Raw genomic sequence first — 18,914 nt, forward strand, 5'->3', positions numbered from 1 at the left:
CATTCCTGCACATGCAGGCTTCTTGCTGGATGCCTTTCCTCCTTTTGAAGTCTCAGAGTATGCTAATTGAATTTGCAATGACCTAAGGGTGTCCTGGCCCCGACCCTCTTTCCCTCAAAAATACAAAAAGGAGAAATAAAACCTCTTTACATCCAAGAAGTGTCTGGCGCCCAATGACTTCCACCATCTTTGAACCCACTATGCCTCACAACCCATTACATACAGAAGGATGTCAGCTATCTCTGGCCCTGGAGGTTCTCATTAGACCGAAGAAGACCTGGGACCTCGCTACGGCTGTAAAAAAGGAAGCCTGTGCTACATTGGGAGCAAACATATTCACAATTGTAAGTTCCCGCCCTGCCACCAGGCCCTTGATTATAAGGAATCTGCTGTCCGGGTCCCTGTAAACGTGCTGTACTTCAAAGGGGAATGTGTTCTATAACAATATAGCTACCCCTCTCCACTTTGATGAGCACAGAGTATAAAAAGCCTGTTTGTACATTCTGTGAAAGTAGGAAGACTGATTATTGGAGGCAAAATGACTCTCTTGTAGTAATGTAATTTGTGCACCCATCCTCTTATAACTTGTAAAGGCTTTCTTATGCTTGTGGGGGGGAATTCAAGCCTTACACGTTATACGTAACACATGTAATTACCATTGATAAGATGAAATTCTATTAGGTTCACCTGAGAGATATAGTAGAAGAGGCAGTAACTTGTAAATATTCTCTACCACAAGGGTAGTGGCTACCAGGGAATATCATATAAAGTAAGTAGGGATGGGTGAACGGTTCGGCCCGAGTATAAGTTTGTTTGTTTGGATGTTCTGCGAACACCGAACAATATGCGGTGTTCGGAGCAAATTCGAAAGCCGCCGGAACCCCGTTAAAGTCTATGGGACATTAACATGAAAAATCAAAAGTGATTTTAATAATGCTTAAAGTGAAACAATGAAAGTGAAATATTGCTTTAAATTTCATACCTGGGGGGTGTCTATAGTATGCCTATAAAGTGGCACATTTTTCCCGTGTTTAGAACAGTCCCTGCACAAAATGACATTTCTAAAGGAAAAAAAGTCATTTAAAAGTACTTGTGGCTATAACGAATTGTCGGTCCTAGCAATACAGATAAAGGTCATTGAAAAAAATGGCATGGGATCTCCCCCAGTCCATTAGAAAGTCCTTTGGGTCTGGTATGAATATTAAGGGGGATCCTGAACCATTTTTTTTTTTTTTAATTGCGTGGGGCTCCCTCCAAATTCCATACCAGATCTGTCAGATTTGGTATGGGTTTTAAGGGGAAGCCTGCACCAAAATGTTAAAAAATGCCATGGAGTCCCCCCAAAAATCTATACTAGACCCTTATTCGAGCATGCAACCTGGCAGGCTGCAGAAAAAGAGGGGGGATGAGTGCCCCCCTCTTCTGAACTGTACCAGGCCACATGCCCTCAAACCTTACCCAGTGGTTGTGGGGGTCTGCGGTTAGGGGGCTTATCAGAATCTGGAAGTCCCCTCCGCCTCCATGGGAGGCTCCCACCGTCTGACGCATCCTCGCAGGTGACAGTTCTTGTATAACTGACGGCGGGTGCCCATGTTGAGGGCATGTGGCCTAGTACGGTTCAGGAGGGGGGGCACTCTCTCACCCCCCTCTTTTCCTGCGGCCTGCCAGGTTGCATGCTCAGAAAGGTCTTGTTTGGATTTTTGGAGGGAACCCCATGCCATTTCTTTTTACATTTTGGCGCAGGGTTCCCCTTAATATCCATACCAGACCTGAAGGATCTATTATGGAATATGGGGGGGCCCACGCAATTTTTTTTTAAATTTTGGTTCGGGGTTCCCCTTAATATTCATACCAGTCATCTGGGGATAACCAGATGATGTCTAAGTGGACGAAACGAGTCGGGTGGACTACAGCAACAGCATTATGCCATTTTTCTATGCAATCTTTCGAGTAAGCCTGACTTACCTTCAAAACATATGAATGTTTTTAATCCTCTTTTTAAACTTGATTAAAATACCTTTTAAACGTTATTGCGCTATGCGAGTTCTCTTTCCATTATGATCTACTATACTTGAATACGTCTGAATACGCGGAGCTCTGATGATCAACATCTGCCCGTTGTCCATCTTCTGTGAATGTACCAACATAATATAGAATAAAGCTTCTGAGATTGCCTGTGGAGCAGTGACCTGCCACTTTTTCCATTAAAAGCCTATCACGACTGCCTTCCCAATTCTGTGAATTCCGGTAAGCCTCATTCCTATAGGTGGTGCTGTGGATAGAAAATCTTCACCCTACTCAGAGCCCTTTTCACTGTCGTCTTTTGATCACAGGAAATCTTGGTCACCCTATTGAGACTATAATTCTATTCACATCTATATATATATATATATATATATATATATATACAGTGCCTTGCGAAAGTATTCGGCCCCTTGAACTTTTCAACCTTTTGCCACATTTCAGGCTTCAAACATAAAGATATAAAATTTTTATTTTTTGTGAAGAATCACCAACAAGTGGGACACAATTGTGAAGTGGAACGAAATCTATTGGATATTTTAAACTTTTTTAGCAAATAAAAAACTGAAAAGTGGTGCGTGCAAAATTATTGTTGTCCTAAATGACTGATGGTGATAAATAGAATCCACATGTGTGTAATCAAGTGTCTGTATAAATGCACCTGCTCTGTGATAGTCTCAGGGTTCTGTTGAAAGCGCAGAGAGCATCATGAAGACCAAGGAACACACCAGGCAGGTCCGTAATACTGTTGTAGAGAAGTTTAAAGCCGGATTTGGATACAAAAAGATTTCCCAAGCTTTAAACATCCCAAGGAGCACTGTGCAAGCGATCATTTTGAAATGTAAGGAGTATCAGACCACTGCAAATCTACCAAGACCTGGCCGTCCCTCTAAACTTTCAGCTCAGACAAGGAGAAGACTGATCAGAGATGCAGCCAAGAGGCCCATGATCACTCTGGATGAACTGCAGAGAACTACAGCTGAGGTGGGAGAGTCTGTCCATAGGACAACAATCAGTCGTACACTGCACAAATCTGGCCTTTATGGAAGAGTGGCAAGAAGAAAGCCATTTCTCAAAGATATCCATAAAAAGTCTCGTCTAAAGTTTGCCACAAGCCACCTGGGAGACACACCAAACATGTGGAAGAAGGTGCTCTGGTCAGATGAAACCAAAATCCAACTTTTTGCCCACAATGCAAAACGATATGTTTGGCGTAAAAGCAACACAGCTCATCACCCTCAACACACCATCCCCACTGTCAAACATGGTGGTGGCAGCATCATGGTTTGGGCCTGCTTTTCTTCAGCAGGGACAGGGAAGATGGTTAAAATTGAGGGGAAGATGGATGCAGCCAAATACAGGACCATTCTGGATGAAAACCTGTTGGAGTCTGCAAAAGACCTGAAACTGGGACGGAGATTTATCTTCCAACAAGACAATGATCCCAAACATACAGCAAAATCTACAAAGGAATGGTTCACAAATAAACGTATCCAGGTGTTAGAATGGCCAATCAAAGTCCAGACCTGAATCCAATCGAGAATCTGTGGAAAGAGCTGAAAACTGCTGTTCACAAACGCTCTCCATCCAACCTCACTGAGCTCGAGCTGTTTTGCAAGGAAGAATGGGCAAGAATTTCAGTCTCTCGATGTGCAAAACTGATAGAGACATACCCCAAGAGACTTGCAGCTGTAATCGCAGAAATAGGTGGCTCTACAAAGTATTAACGCAAGGGGGCCGAATAATTTTGCACGCCCCACTTTTCATTTTTTTATTAGTTAAAATTTTTTCGAAAATCCAATAGATTTCGTTCCACTTCACAATTGTGTCCCACTTGTTGGTGATTCTTCACAAAAAATAAATTTTTTATATCTTTATGTTTGAAGCCTGAAATGTGGCAAAAGGTTGAAAAGTTCAAGGGGGCCGAATACTTTCGCAAGGCACTGTGTGTGTGTGTGTATATATATATATATATATATATATATATATATATATATATATATATATATATATACACAAGCGTGTTATTTTTAATCAAGACAACACAGATTTTTTTAGTCCATCTATGGTCTATAATCGGATCATCCATTGGATATAATTCACAGCTCATTGGACTTTTTACCAATTTCACAATATAATTCAGTTTCTTTAGATTTTCTGTAATAAGACTGTATATTATTTTTTTCATAACTAGCACTTATGATATAGGTCTCTACATACATCCATATGTTTATTGGTATGAATTTGACCTTTGGCATTCATTGTGGTTACTAATAGATTTTCACAATTTATACACATTAACACTTTAGCGCAACATAATTTTTTCTTTTTATTGCTCAATAACCGTTAGTCTGACGGTAATGTTTGCTACTTTTTAATTATAGTCACAGCGCAGTATCTTCTCCTATTTTTCACAGTGGTATAGAATTGACCTCCACCAAACTAGCCTACCGAGCCTGAAATATTTCAATATGCAGGCATGTCAAGACATCAGTTTTATGGAGACAGATGTCCATGTATAGGGACCAAATAAAAACCTCTTAGCCCCTGTACACATGGTCGGACATTCTGCCAACCAAATCCGTTGGATTTTGTCCGACGGATTTTGTCCGACGGATTGTGTCCGAAACTGTTGCATACACACGGTCGGACCAAGTTGTTGGAAAATCTGATCATTCAGAACGTGATGACGTTATTTCGTTACGACGGGACTACGTTCAGGCTAGTAGCCAATAGCTTTGGTGTAGGAATTTGATCTGAGCATGCGTGGCACTTTGTCCGATCGGAATTCTCTACACATGATCGGAGTATATCTGATCGGACCAGTTTGTCGGAAAATATTTCCAACATGTTGGAAAACTTGGTCCGATGGATATTCCGACGGAATCAGTCTGATGCATACCACACGCAGTCAGAATTATCCGACAACACGGTCCGATAGGACACATTCCAACGGATTCTCCGACCGTGTGTACGGGGGCTTAGAGTGGAAGGCCTTCAAGTATAACTCCATTACCAACCAGTTCATGAGGGTCTTGCCAAGCCTCTGGTGCAGCATCAATAAATCTTTAGGTGGCAATGTAGGGAGATATTCAAGTGTCTTGGTCCCATCCGTGATGGAGAGATCCTACCATCTGTTCATTCTGTTGATTTGCAGTTCTAAGAAGCAAGAAAGGATATATTGTCTACAGTCTGTAGTATTCTGCAGGGAGGAACTTCCAGGAACAGTCACTAGGTGGAGCTCTGACATAAGTGTAAGACAGACAGTTATATTATTAGCAGAAGGAAATTGACCCATCTTATACTGCGTACACACAACCAGTTTTTCCTGTATTTCCGTCAGAATAAACTCTATTTCCGACGGAGTTCCGCTGAAACTGAGGCCGCGTACACACGCGCGGACTGTTCGCCCAACCTTGTTCGGCAAACAGTTTGTCAAACAGTCCGCTCAAAATTTGCATGAGCGGACTTGCCCACACACGAGCGGACTGTTTGACGAACAAGGTTGGGCAAACAGTTCGCTCAACTTTTGAAATGAACGGACTCGCCCACGTAAGGAGGAGGCAAATCCGCCCATTTCGAGCGCGTGTACAGGTAGGCGGGGCCCGCGAAGGAGACGTCGCGGGCTCCGCCGCCTGGAATGGGCTTAAAGGGGAACCCCAACGCCGAAAAAAATCGGCGTGGGGGTTCCCCCCAAGTCCACACCAGACCCTTGTCCGAGCACGCTACCCGGCCGGCCAGGAAAGGGGGGCGAGCGAGCGCGCCCCCCCCTCCTGAGCCGTACCAGGCCGCGTGCCCTCAACATGGGGGGGTGCCTTGGGGAAGGGGGGGGCCGCGCGGCCCCCCCACCCCAAAGCACCTTGTCCCCATGTTGATGAGGACAAGGGCCTCTTCCCGACAACCCTGGCCGTTGGTTGTCGGGGTCTGCGGGCGGGGGGCTTATCGGAATCCGGGAGCCCCCTTTAAGAAGGGGGCCCCCGGATACCGGCCCCCCACCCTATGTGAATGAGTATGGGGTACAATGTACCCCTACCCATTCACCTGTGAAATAAAGTACAAATAAAAACACAACACAGGGGGAAAAAATATTTTATTGCACAGCCGGGGGTCTTCCGTCTTCGGGGGTCTTCTCGCCGGACTCCTCCGCTATGTGTGTGTAGCTCTTTTGCCAGCGGAGGAGTCCGGCTTTCTTCCTCCCCGCCGCCGGCCTCTTCTCCCGACTTCGGGGGTCTTGTCCCCCTCTTCGGTTCTTCTGCCGGGCCACCGCGCCTGGTCCGGTGGCCCGGTCTTCTGTCGCCGTCTTCCGTTCTTCTGTCGCCGCCTTCGGTTCTTCTGCCGGGCCACCGCGCCTTCTTGTAGCTCTTTTACAGGCGGTGGCCCGGTCTTCTGTCGCCGTCGCCGCCTTCCGTTCGTGTTCTTCTTCTTGTTCTTCTTGTTCTTCTCCAGGCGATGTTGACACGTCGCTCCCTCCGGCCGGAATGCCAGAGCCGCCCTGCGCTGTGACTTATATAGTGACAATGGGGCGGGGTCACATGGTATATGTCACATGGGTTGATGTCACATGGTGACCCCGCCCCCTTACGATGTCATAGTCCCCATGTGACATCAACCCATGTGACCAACCCATGTGACATATACCATGTGACCCCGCCCCATTGTCACTATATAAGTGACCGCACAGCGCGTCCCCGGCATTCCGGCCGGAGAGCTCGTCGAGTCAACATCGCCTGGAGAAGAACAAGAAGAACAAGAAGAAGAACAAGAACGGAAGGCGGCGACGGCGACAGAAGACCGGGCCACCGCCTGTAAAAGAGCTACAAGAAGGCGCGGTGGCCCGGCAGAAGAACCGAAGGCGGCGACAGAAGAACGGAAGACGGCGACAGAAGACCGGGCCACCGGACCAGGCGCGGTGGCCCGGCAGAAGAACCGAAGAGGGGGACAAGACCCCCGAAGTCGGGAGAAGAGGCCGGCGGCGGGGAGGAAGAAAGCCGGACTCCTCCGCTGGCAAAAGAGCTACACACACATAGCGGAGGAGTCCGGCGAGAAGACCCCCGAAGACGGAAGACCCCCGGCTGTGCAATAAAATATTTTTTCCCCCTGTGTTGTGTTTTTATTTGTACTTTATTTCACAGGTGAATGGGTAGGGGTACATTGTACCCCATACTCATTCACATAGGGTGGGGGGCCGGTATCCGGGGGCCCCCTTCTTAAAGGGGGCTCCCGGATTCCGATAAGCCCCCCGCCCGCAGACCCCGACAACCAACGGCCAGGGTTGTCGGGAAGAGGCCCTTGTCCTCATCAACATGGGGACAAGGTGCTTTGGGGTGGGGGGGCCGCGCGGCCCCCCCCTTCCCCAAGGCACCCCCCATGTTGAGGGCACGCGGCCTGGTACGGCTCAGGAGGGGGGGCGCGCTCGCTCGCCCCCCTTTCCTGGCCGGCCGGGTAGCGTGCTCGGACAAGGGTCTGGTGTGGACTTGGGGGGAACCCCCACGCCGATTTTTTTCGGCGTTGGGGTTCCCCTTTAAGCCCATTCCAGGCGGCGGAGCCCGCGACGTCTCCTTCGCGGGCCCCGCCTACCTGTACACGCGCTCGAAATGGGCGGACTTTCCGAGCGGGAACAGTCCGCTCATTTCGAAAGTACAGCGGACAGGCCCACACACGGGCGGACTGTTCGCTCAAACACAGTTTCAGCGGACAGTTTTTCGGAATTTCCGAAAGACTTTGTCCGTCCAACTGTCCGCTGAAACTGTCCGCTGAAAGCCCACACACGAGCGGACTGTCCGCCCAAACACTGTTCAGCGGACAAGGTTGGGCGAACAGTCCGCCCGTGTGTACGCGGCCTGACTTTCCTATCTCATCCAGGGAGACAGCGTGTGAGTTGCGGGCAGCTCTGAGGATCTCCTCGATCTCCTCGGATCCCCTCCTCCTCAGAAAGTTCTTTAGGCAGAGCACAATGTCCCAGGGGGATTTATCAGGGGGTGGTTTTGGACGTAGAACCCAGTGTATGCGATCACATGTAAAGGAATCAGTTTCATGATCCGGTAGTAAGGATTGGAACAATTTGTGCATAGCAGGGATCAGAACAGCGTTAGATTCAGGGACCCCCCTGATCCTGAGATTGTTTCTGCGATTTTGATTGTTGAGATCTTCAACCTGAGATTGCAGTTCAGTGACTGATGCTGCAAGGGATTCATGTTCCCTGGAGAGATCATTGTGGACTATACTAAGTTCATCATGTTTTGTCTCCAAATGGTCAGTACGGGCTGCTAAAGCAGCAATCTCTTATGTCAGGGCATTTGTGCTCTTATGTAATTCTGTTTGGAATTTAGCAACTATTTTGCTATAGATGGATTCTAAACTTTTATCTAAGTCCTCTTTTGTGAGAGGAGCTGTGTACTCACTGTCCTGCAGAGGAGCGGAGGATTCCTGTGAGAGCTGTGATGAGGGAGAGGCAGGGCTGCCCATGCTGAATCTCTCTTGTGTCCGCAGAAGGTAGTTACTGAGAGACGTCTGCGTGGTCCCCTTAGTCTTTTTTTATTTGGCGACATGCACAGCGTAATTCTGGGGGTGTTGGGAGTATTTGAGGTGGAATTCTCTGAGATCTGGCCCCAGGAAGCCGGCTAAATGGAGTGAGCAGTTTGGAGCTTCTCAGACCTGCAGCCGATCCCGTGGAAGTCACGCATGCACCCCTTCAACTGAATTTTCAATAACCTTTGTTGAAGTGGTTTGTATTGATGAAATAAACTGATGGGTGGTAGGGTGCTTGATTTCAGACAACCTTTTCAGTTCGTATGTTTGATTCCCAGTCAATCAAAAATTACGGAGAAGTTGACTGAAAGTTGCCACATGGATGGCCTGCTTTAGGTGGGCTCTGCAAACTGCTTTAATTCAATGTGTCCAAACCTGTTTCCTACAACCTTGTCCTGTTTTTGGATGGTACAGGGTATATGGACTTCCACTTATAGACTTAACAGATAGATGTGTATGAGCAAGAGGACAGCATTGGCAGCCCTTACCACAATTGCAGATGTCATATTTCTGTCCTCACTCAATCCCTTTCGCATTTGGAATGTAACATGGGCAGCTGGAGAATGTAACTTACTGCCTGTCTCTGTTTTCTTTACAGATAAACGTGGAAGCTGCCCAAATATAACTCCAAGATGTGCATTTATTAAAAATACATGTAAGAGTGATGAGAATTGTCCCGGGAATAAGAAGTGCTGCAACATATGTGGATACAATTGCGAGGACCCCGTTCCAGGTACTAACATTATCAACTATATTATTATTATTATTATTATCAGAGCTTTTTTTCTCAGAGAATAGGTGCAGGAACTCCCCCCATCTGAGTCATCCCTTGTCTCTGCCCCTTACCCACCTCTAACCACCGTCCCTTGATTTCATCCCCTACCCACCTACCAGTACTGCCCCTTTTAGAGAATACAGACCCAAGTATCATTTTGTGGTGCTAAATCATTTGTATGGAACATGTTAATGATAAAAAGAAAAGCAGTAAAATAAATCTCCTGCAGCCAGCAACAATAGAATCCCAGCAATAGATCCCCACACAACAATAGACTCCCCCAGCAACAATGGACGCCACCCCAGAAACAATAGATTCCCTGCAGCAACAGTGAACCGCCCACAACAAAATATCACACCCAGTAACAAGATATCCACTCAAGCAACATTAGATCCCCCCAGCAGCAAAAACAGATCTCCCAGAAGCCATCATCAATAGGTCCTCCAGCAGCCAGTAAAAATAGACCTCTCCCTCAACAGTAGATCCCTTCCAGCAACATAAGACCCACCTCCCCTCAGCAACAATAGATTCCCCATCAGCAACAATAGACCCTCACACAAAATCAGATCCCAACCACTGACAATAGATCCCCTAGCAGCCAACATCAGTAGACCCTCCAGCATACACCACACCCCATGCCATTACATACATTCAGTGCTGGAGGTTCCAGAACTGCATTCCCCCGCCTTCCCGCTGAAAAAAATCAGGATTTATATAGAGTCAATCATTTTTGCAGCACTTTACAATATAAGGGGATACAGTATTGTTACCATGCAATACAAGAAAAGAGGGTTAGGAGAGCCCTGCTTATGATAGCTTACAGTCTACAAGGGAGGAGCAAGTGATACAAAAGCATAACCGTGTGAGGGATCAGCTGATAAAAATAGAAGAAAGTAAATGTTCATTTGTTATTTGGGGGTGGGATAGGTTTCTCTGAGGAGATACGTTTTCAGGGATCGCCTAAAGGCAGACAGAGTAGGAGATAGTTGGACAGATTGGTGTTGAGAATTCTAGAAGAAAGGCTCTGAAAAAGTCTTGGAGGTGAGCATGGCAGGAGGTGACAAAGGGGCTAGAAAGCAAGGGTTCTTAGAAGGAGCAGAGAGGACAGTTTGGGTGATATTTGAGAAGTCATTAGTAATGTAGCTTGGAACAAAGTTGAGGATTTATTTTTTATTTTTTTTATTTGTTGGCAAATGGAAGCCTGAGGGGTTGAGGACACTGAATGGAGACCCCAATAGAGAGGGGTGGAGGACACTAAACAGAGGTCAGTGGAGGGATTTGCAGAGCGGGGGCGAAGGACACTGAATGTAAGCCAGTGGAGACCCCGATAGAGAGGGGTGGAGGACACTAAACAGAGGTCAGTGGAGGGATTTGCAGAGCGGGGGTGGAGGACACTGAATGGGAGCCAGTGGAGACCCCGATAGAGGGGGGTGGAGGACACTAAACAGAGGTCAGTGGAGGGATTTGCAGAGCGGGGGTGGAGGACACTGAGCAGAATCCAGTGAGGGGATTGGCAGCAAGGGATTAAGGGCACTGAGCAGGAGTCATTGGAGAGATTGAAAGAGGGGGTGGAGGACACTGAACGGAAGCCAGTGAGGTATTGGCAGTGAGGGGTAGAGGACACTGAGCGGAGGGCAGTGGATGGGTTGGCAGAGAGCGTTGGAGGACGCTGATCAGTTGGTAAGGTGGATGAGTCTGGCAGCAGCATTCGTGAAGAACTGAAGGGAATAGTCTGTATAGAGGTAGGCCAACGAGGAGGGAGTTTTAATAGTATTAAAACTCCCTCCTCGTTGGCCTACCTCTATACAGACTATTAAAACTCCCTCCTCGTTGGCCTACCTCTATACAGACTATTCCCTTCAGTTCTTCACGAATGCTGCTGCCAGACTCATCCACCTTACCAACTGATCAGTGTCCTCCACCCCTCTCTGCCAACTCATTCGAGAGATAACAAGGGAGTAAAACCAAATATAGGCATTATGGTCAGGTGTCCTCAAGCTTTGAGCCATATAGTGTATGTTGTGTTGCAGGAGCTTTTAGGTACAGTGCTTATTTTTTTTTTTAAGTTAATAGCATATCATGTTCAGGAGATCTTTTTTTTTTGTGTTCTGTCTAAAGAGAATGAAAAAGTAAAATCATCTATACAATTGCATTAAGTGTGCAAATATAACTGTTAGACACAATGTGATCATATAAAATTGGTGGAGGAAAGGGCTAAACATCAAAACATTTTCTTTTGTGTGTAGATAAAAAGGGAAAATGCAAATTTTATGAAACCTTTGCACCGTGCCAATCAATAACAAGAAAGTGCAAAGGGGACGCATTCTGTCCAGGCAAGCAGAAGTGCTGCAATGTTCGATGTACGATGAAATGTGATGACCCTCAATGTAAGTGGACCCTTATATTTTCTTCATTTATATATCATATGTAGTAATTGTAGCGCTACTCCTGCAGGGGCTGCTGATATTATCTGGTTCTTTCTCAAAGAGTACAAAGGCCGTCAGTCACCAAAACATTCACCCATGAATTCTGGCTCCAATAAACAATCTAGGGCTGTCTTTTTGTAATTGATTTCCTGTAGAACTTGGAGCAGGTGAGTGGTTGGGACATGGGATACTCCAGAATCATTAGCAACAACCGTTTGGCTACTTTGACACTGAAAGCATTTTTCAGGCATTTTAGCGCTAAAATTAGCACCTGCAAAGTGCCGAAAAACTGCCTCCCGTGACAGTCCAGTGTGAAAGCTGTAGTGCTTTCACACTGGAGCATTGCACTTGCAGGACGGGAAAAAAAGTCCTGCAAGCAGCATCTTTAGGGCAGTTTGGGAGCGCAGTATACTGCTCTCCTAAAGTGCCCCTGCCCTGTGCTTCGGAAGCAAAGGCGGTTTCAACCATTTCTTCAGTCTCTAGTGGGGGTTAAAAGAGCCCCACTAACAGCCAAAAAGCGCAGATAAAGCGACCGAAAAGTGCAGCTAAAACGGGTGTCGCTTTAATGCTAACGAGGAGCGGCCCTGTTGTGAAAGTAGCCTTAGAGGACAATCATTTTATTAAATGAATTTGGATATTGAATGGTCTATTCCCTCACAGGACTAAAGACTATGGGGCAAATCTCTTGAGCATCTGGTTACCTTGCACCAATACACACGCAATCTTCAGAGCACTGTACAGCCCCAGGGATCAATCTAGGGTCTTTACACACAAGTTCCCAAGACAGCTGATTACCTTTCTGCTTCTTCCATACACAATCAAGTGAGTGAGACAGTCCCTCTTTATGTCAGATCCTTTTGAAGAAGTGCTGCAGTCAGATTCAGGTTAATTACAGGTCCCAGTCTTGCATATACTGAGATCTCACAGAACAGCAACCCAGTTGATAGGCTGCCTTAGGGGCAACGACCCCCCTGAGGCTGGTAACTCTCCCTCCTGGAGAAAAAGAAGATCTCTCCAGGGCTTCAGACTATTTCTCAGCTGTCCAGTCACCATCTAGGCATGCCTCCCCAGGGACTGACCCTGGTCAATATTCAGGCTGATTATTTTATCTGTATTTGGGCTGTTTTTTTAACTCTTCCTCCCTAAACTCTAGAAGCTTCTTCTAGAGGCAGGAAGAAGCAATCAAATTTCCAGCCTGTGAAACCCCAAACAGATCAAACCAAACAATCTCTGATCCCTAGCAACTTAACTAGGAGGGTGCTATATCCATACCCCTAACCAGGTAACAAAGCACAAAATGCTCTTGAGATCAAGAGTGGAGTATCCCATAAAACAACAAAGGGTGTGGAAAGAGAAATTAAAAGTGCAACATTAAATATGTGGCATTCCATATAGTAAACATTCTTCGGTTGAAGTGCCATAACTTTGTACTTTACCATTCAAGAGACTGTTACCAGGTTAGGCAAAAAAACCTTTAGGTGACAGAACTCCTACAAAATGTATGTATGTATGTGTATATATATATATATTACAGCCTATTTGGGTGGAGCCTTACCACTAGCTAACAATAGTGCATCAATGAACATTACCGTAGAGCAGCATAGATATTACAATCCATGGTTGGAGCATTTTTTCCTCAGGAATAAACCTCCTACAAATTGATGACAAAAAATAATCGATAATCCTAAAATATAGCGTTTTTTTAGAGTCCATAAACTACTTCTGTTACTGTATCCCAACCTAGTACTGCAGCACCCCTAAAGGCCAAAAATGTGAACATAGAAACTGACTGAAATAATCAGAATATGTACAATAGATGAAATGATCTTGACATCTGTTATCTTCCAGAGCCCTGGAATAAAACAGAGAGATACATCCTTTATATACTAAAATGTAACTACAATATCTCTAGATATATACATTTTCTGCATGTCAATACCATTACCCGAGTGAGGCTGAGAATGTTTGCAGAAATTCCTAATGCTCTAGCATACACATACTTACACCTTGGCCACTTGCTCCATAAGCCCAACGTCCAATAGGCCCAATGTTCTCGACAGAACAAAAACTTTACAATGCCACAAAAAAAAAAAATGTACCCACAACAGATGTATTTTTTTCTCTCTTCCTGTTTTTGATAAAAGTTTAAAAGTAAAAAACTTTAACTGCAGTGGATTGCCCTCTGCAGGATTCAGCGGAAGTAGTGGAATTTTTTTCAAGTGGAAGTTGCCTCCTACTTTAGGCAACAGTTTAGTTTAACATACGCAACATAAAAACAAATCCAACAATTTCAGGAACAAGAGCAGAGAATCCTCTCTGCAGGATTTAGCAAAGCAACAAGAGGGGTCTGGACATGGGTTGCTACTTACTTGCTCCCTACTTTGAGCAACAGTTTGGTTCTGTGGTAGCTATGACTCTCTCCCTCTCGCGGCAGACAACAACAAGATGAATTAACGTGTGTCCAGCTCACTTGGAGAAGTGAGGGTTTGGACACTAGACCCTCTTGTCTTTTAGATTCCAGATATTGGCGGACCAGACCTGGTCCCTGTGTGCGCCTTTTTGATCACTGCACTGTCTTTGAAAATGAAGCTCCCCAAACACTATTCACTTTTTATGTCTAAAAACCTTTTCCAGAACTTTGCAGCCTGGGGACTTTTGCAGTATTTAGGGTGATGTTTAGAAATTCCCATATGTAGTCATCTCACCAGTGCTGATGGCTTCTCTCATGACCTGTCTGGGCATGTATGGGAGTTTATAACTGTATTCTAGTGCAACATTTTTTTTTTGGACCACTCTCTGAAGCCGGGATAACCGAGGTAACTCTGTGATGTTACCCCTCCCTGGTGGGATGCACGACTCTGGTGATTTCCTAATAAGTTCTTTATAAGTGGGATTTTGTGCGGCAGCCTGTGCCCATGAGTGAGGTTGTAATAAGTCAATCTTGCACTCCTCGTAGGATTTTTCCAGGTGCAATCTGTGAGCACACTCTTGCAGTTGCATAATTTAGTCTTTCTCTCCTGCAGATTCAGGGTCAATCATTTTCTTGCACTCTGCTTGTAGCTCTTCATACCTGGTGTCCCAGCCCCCCAGCTTTAGAGATTCAAATCCACCCCAAACTTTATTGACACCAGGTCAGGTTCCTCCTCAAAATTCTGTATCAGCAGCACCCAGCGTCTCTGGTATAACACGGGACACTATGACTCCACAGTGGGCAGATGTAGGCAACCCAAGGCCCTCTTTAATATTGATTGGACCCTGGGCAAACATTTTCTTGACCCCCCCCCCCCCCCCCCCATGCAATTTCGCTCTCCACCTGCTCTGAGACATACAATAAATAGCAGCTAGACTTAAAATCAGTATACTGTATCAAATCAGGCAGCGATTGGTTGCCAGAGGTTACAGCATATCATTACCGCTTACTGACTGGTTGCTAGAGGTTACAGCACACATTAAGACTCACTGATTAATTGCTAGAGGTTACAGCATATGATTTCTGCTTGTTGATTGGTTGCTAGAGATTACTGTACAGTAATACTTCTCACTGATTTGTTGCTAAAGGTTACAACACATTTTCTCCTCACTTCAGGGGGGCACGATATACATATGAATGCCACCTTTATTTACATATTAATGCCGCCAGCCTATATTTACAAATGCATGCAGCTGTAATTTATATATGAATGCTGTTGTTATTTACATACGTTTGACGGTTATTTCCATGTAAACACAGGGTCTGCAGGTGAGTCATCTGTACACAACAATAGGGCAGAGCTGGGCAGCATTAATAGCAGCACTTCACACTGAGATATCCGGACACAGCACAGGACTAAAACTTCAAGGGACAAGGGAATTTAAATTGGTATAGTTGGCAAGTATGAGGCAGCTGCTTTGGGCCCCACAACAATGACAAGGCCCAGGGCAGCTGCCCCTTTTGCCCTGCCTTAAAGACGGCCCTGAGACAACCCCTCCTTGTCCCAAGCAAACCTCTGCCACCAGCTGCAGGTGTACATGACTGCTTTCAGTCCCGGCCCCAGAGACAAATTGTTTCTCTCCCGCTGGATGCGGTGAATACTCTGACAGTCTCTTGCCCCACAGCAACTGATCTGGAAAATTCCAGCACTCCAATACTGTAGCCGGTGTGCCAATCGACTCTTGGGAGACTAAGGCTGCTTTCACACTGGGGCGGTATTCAGGCGTTACAGCGCTAAAAATAGCGCCTGTGTAACGCCTGAAAAAAACCGGCCCCTTTAACTCCAGTGTGAAAGCCGGAGGGCTTTCACACTGGAGCGATGCGCTGGCAGGACGGTGAAAAAAGTCCTGCCAGCCGCATCTTTGCAGCGGTGAAGGAGCGGTGTATTCACCGCTCCTATACCGCTGCTACCCATTGAAATCAATGGGACACCGCGGCAATACCGCCGGCAAAGCGCCGCTGCAGCGGCGCTTTGCGGGCGGGTTTAACCCCTTTTCGGCCACTAGCGGGGGTTAAAACCACCCCGCTAGCGCCCGTGCACCGCCGCTAAAACGACGGTAAAGCGCCGCTAAAAATAGCGGCGCTTTACCGCCGACGCTGCTCTCGCCCCAGTGTGAAAGCAGCCTTAGAGAGAGATTGCTGGGCACTAGATCCAACACTAGATCACTAGATCCAACAAGGCCTTATTTGAATTCTCCCCCCCCCCCTAAACTCAAGGAGCTTCTCCTGGGGTAGCAGGGGGTAGCAATCAAACTGAACAGATCTGAACCATGCAATCATTGCTTCCTTGATTACAGAATAACTAAATTCAGCTATCAACCTAAATAGGAGGATGCTACATATTAAATAGAAATGAGCAAAGTTGAAAGTTCATGCTTGTGACATTTCAGCAAAAATTGGGACATATAGTTGAAGTTTCACCCTTTTGAAGACATTAATTAAAGTTATTTGGGAAGGTAAAAAGGGATTGAGGGAGAATAGTATCTTACAAGGGTTTAATGGGCTATAGATAACTCCTAAGGGTAGCTCCTTTCTTCTATCCTGGACCTGTTTTGTACAACAAAAAATGCTTGCACATTAAAAAGAAACATGATGTTGGGTATTGAGGAACACTAATACAACCAATGTTTGTTTTAAAAATAGACCCATCACTGTACTATATATATACAATTTTAATGATGTCCAATAGGTTAAATGCATAAACTTATAATACAGTCCTAACCCATACTGTAATGACATGACCTTAAGTATACAATAGGACATCCTCTATATACAAAAAATAATATCATATTATTAATATTGTATATGTATTATTGCATTAAATTTTTGTTTTACTTATTTCTTTTGTGGAGAAAAAAAATCTCAAATAACCATAAAATATATGAGGCATAAATACAAAGAACTCTTTACAATGCAACATGAGAAGGTTTCCTAAATGTGTTTTTTTCTAAAAATGCTACATTTTAAGTTAATTTAGAAACCTTTGGGAAAAAGCTTGGTCATTTTTCTGTACAATTAGTAGAGTTTTCGAAAGCTGGTTTATTACCAAGCTGAAGGAAGAGTTAACAAGTGCAAAGCTTGTACGGAAATTTCTTTCTGGAAAGCCTAGCACAGTTTGAAAACACAAAAAATGTGAAAAGCACCAGGAACAAAATACTTGTTTGGTAAATTTGTTGAAGTATTTCAAATAAATAATGAAAAAATTATATAGGGCATCAATTTACAAGCTTTCAACAAATAAAATCACCAGTGACAGTTTGTCTTATACTTCTAGCTTTCAGTTTTAGATGTACTGACACAGAGCCAGCAAGTTGCTTCTTATATTCTCTCCGAACCTGATCTTGTCAGTGTGATGCCAAGGATGGCCAGTCAAGTGGGGTAGGAGAGGGGGTAGTGCAGGATAGTTGGCCTAATGGTGCAGGAAGTATAAATCTGCCCCTAGTAACCGGTGCATTGTAGTAGTCGGGCAGCATCTCAATAGTCCTCCAGCAGTATAACCAGTATAACCAAGTCAGACCAAAATCTATAGACAGAGCAGGCCCACTACCATTCTTTACTGCTCGCGAAGTTGAGAACAGATATGCCCAGAAGTTATATCACCAGAAGGAGTAGACGCAACCCCACACAAGTAATTCTTACTTTCCAACACCCATCTATAGAAACAGAGAATGAGCTGCTAGGTCCAATAGCTTCATGAAGCATGGAGGAAAACTGCACCAGGAAAAAAACAAAGTTCAAGGGCAAGTCCTCGTTATTATAGTAAACTTTCCAAGCAAAGGTCTACCTGTTAAAGAAGAGTGTACCAATACTTACCATAAGGGGTTAATTTCCTGGGTCCCTGAAGTCCTTTTTGGTGATGTTACTACAGGACATAGATTATAGCTAAGGGGTTGCTAAGTGAAATTTCCTTTTAGGGAGGAAGAAAAGCATGAAGTTCTCACCATGGAGAAGTGATTTCTTCTGTACAGTCCCCACCCCTGAGCTTCAAAAATAATTCTTTCCCAGTTATTATCAGCACAGGAGAATGAGTATAATAAATATGATATGTTCTATAGATACTTTATAGCTGACAGAGATTCAGATCTCCACCACATTGGAAAATAAATCTATCTTCTAAAATGTTGAGGTTTTATTAGATTCACAAATGTTGTTCTTCACACCTCAGTTTTATTTTTATTAACTATTTAAATGTGATTTTTTTTTTCACGTATTTACTATCCACAGAACAAGGTTACATTGGAGCAGAACACATCACAGGACCTTCGAAGACAGACTAAAACTATTATCATGAGCCTTTGGTGTACAGGTGGAATTCACTCTGCAGATGACCATATAACTAATAACAATAATAAAGTACCATCATACCATGATAGATTTACGTTTTTATCTTTATTATCATCTCACTGAAAGGGTCAAACTTCTGAACTACTCAAGCACAGTGTAGGCAGATTGTAGGCAGGTGCCTATTTTTGGGGTGCACACTATCTCATGCTGTTATCTTGAACTGTTTTTCTAGTTGGAATTCACTCTGCAGATGACCATATAACTAATAACAATAATAAAGTGCCATCATACCATGATAGATTTACGTTTTTATCTTTATTATCATCTCACTGAAAGGGTCAAACTTCTGAACTACTCAAGCACAGTGTAGGCAGATTGTAGGCAGATGCCTATTTTTGGGGTGCACACT

The 18,914-nt window shown here is 44.9% G+C and overlaps 1 protein-coding gene across 4 annotated transcripts in view; it reads left to right on the forward strand.

Annotated features, from left to right (window-relative positions):
* The window catches only part of LOC143989249 (uncharacterized), a 175,207-nt gene that overhangs the window by 18,793 nt on the left and 137,500 nt on the right, over positions 1–18,914 (forward strand). For 3 of the 4 annotated variants that reach the window (XM_077489321.1, XM_077489319.1, XM_077489320.1), the window contains 2 exons: positions 9,149–9,283; positions 11,572–11,712. In XM_077489321.1, coding sequence (XP_077345447.1) covers positions 9,149–9,283; positions 11,572–11,712 — 276 coding nt within the window. The remainder of the gene's footprint in view (positions 1–9,148; positions 9,284–11,571; positions 11,713–18,914) is intronic. The other variant, XM_077489322.1, reaches the window with a different exon arrangement.

The sequence above is a fragment of the Lithobates pipiens genome, unplaced genomic scaffold, assembly GCF_037356315.1.
Source record: "Lithobates pipiens isolate NorthernLeopardFrog02 unplaced genomic scaffold, aLitPip1_a1.2 Scaffold_18, whole genome shotgun sequence".
Lineage (NCBI taxonomy): Eukaryota > Metazoa > Chordata > Amphibia > Anura > Ranidae > Lithobates > Lithobates pipiens.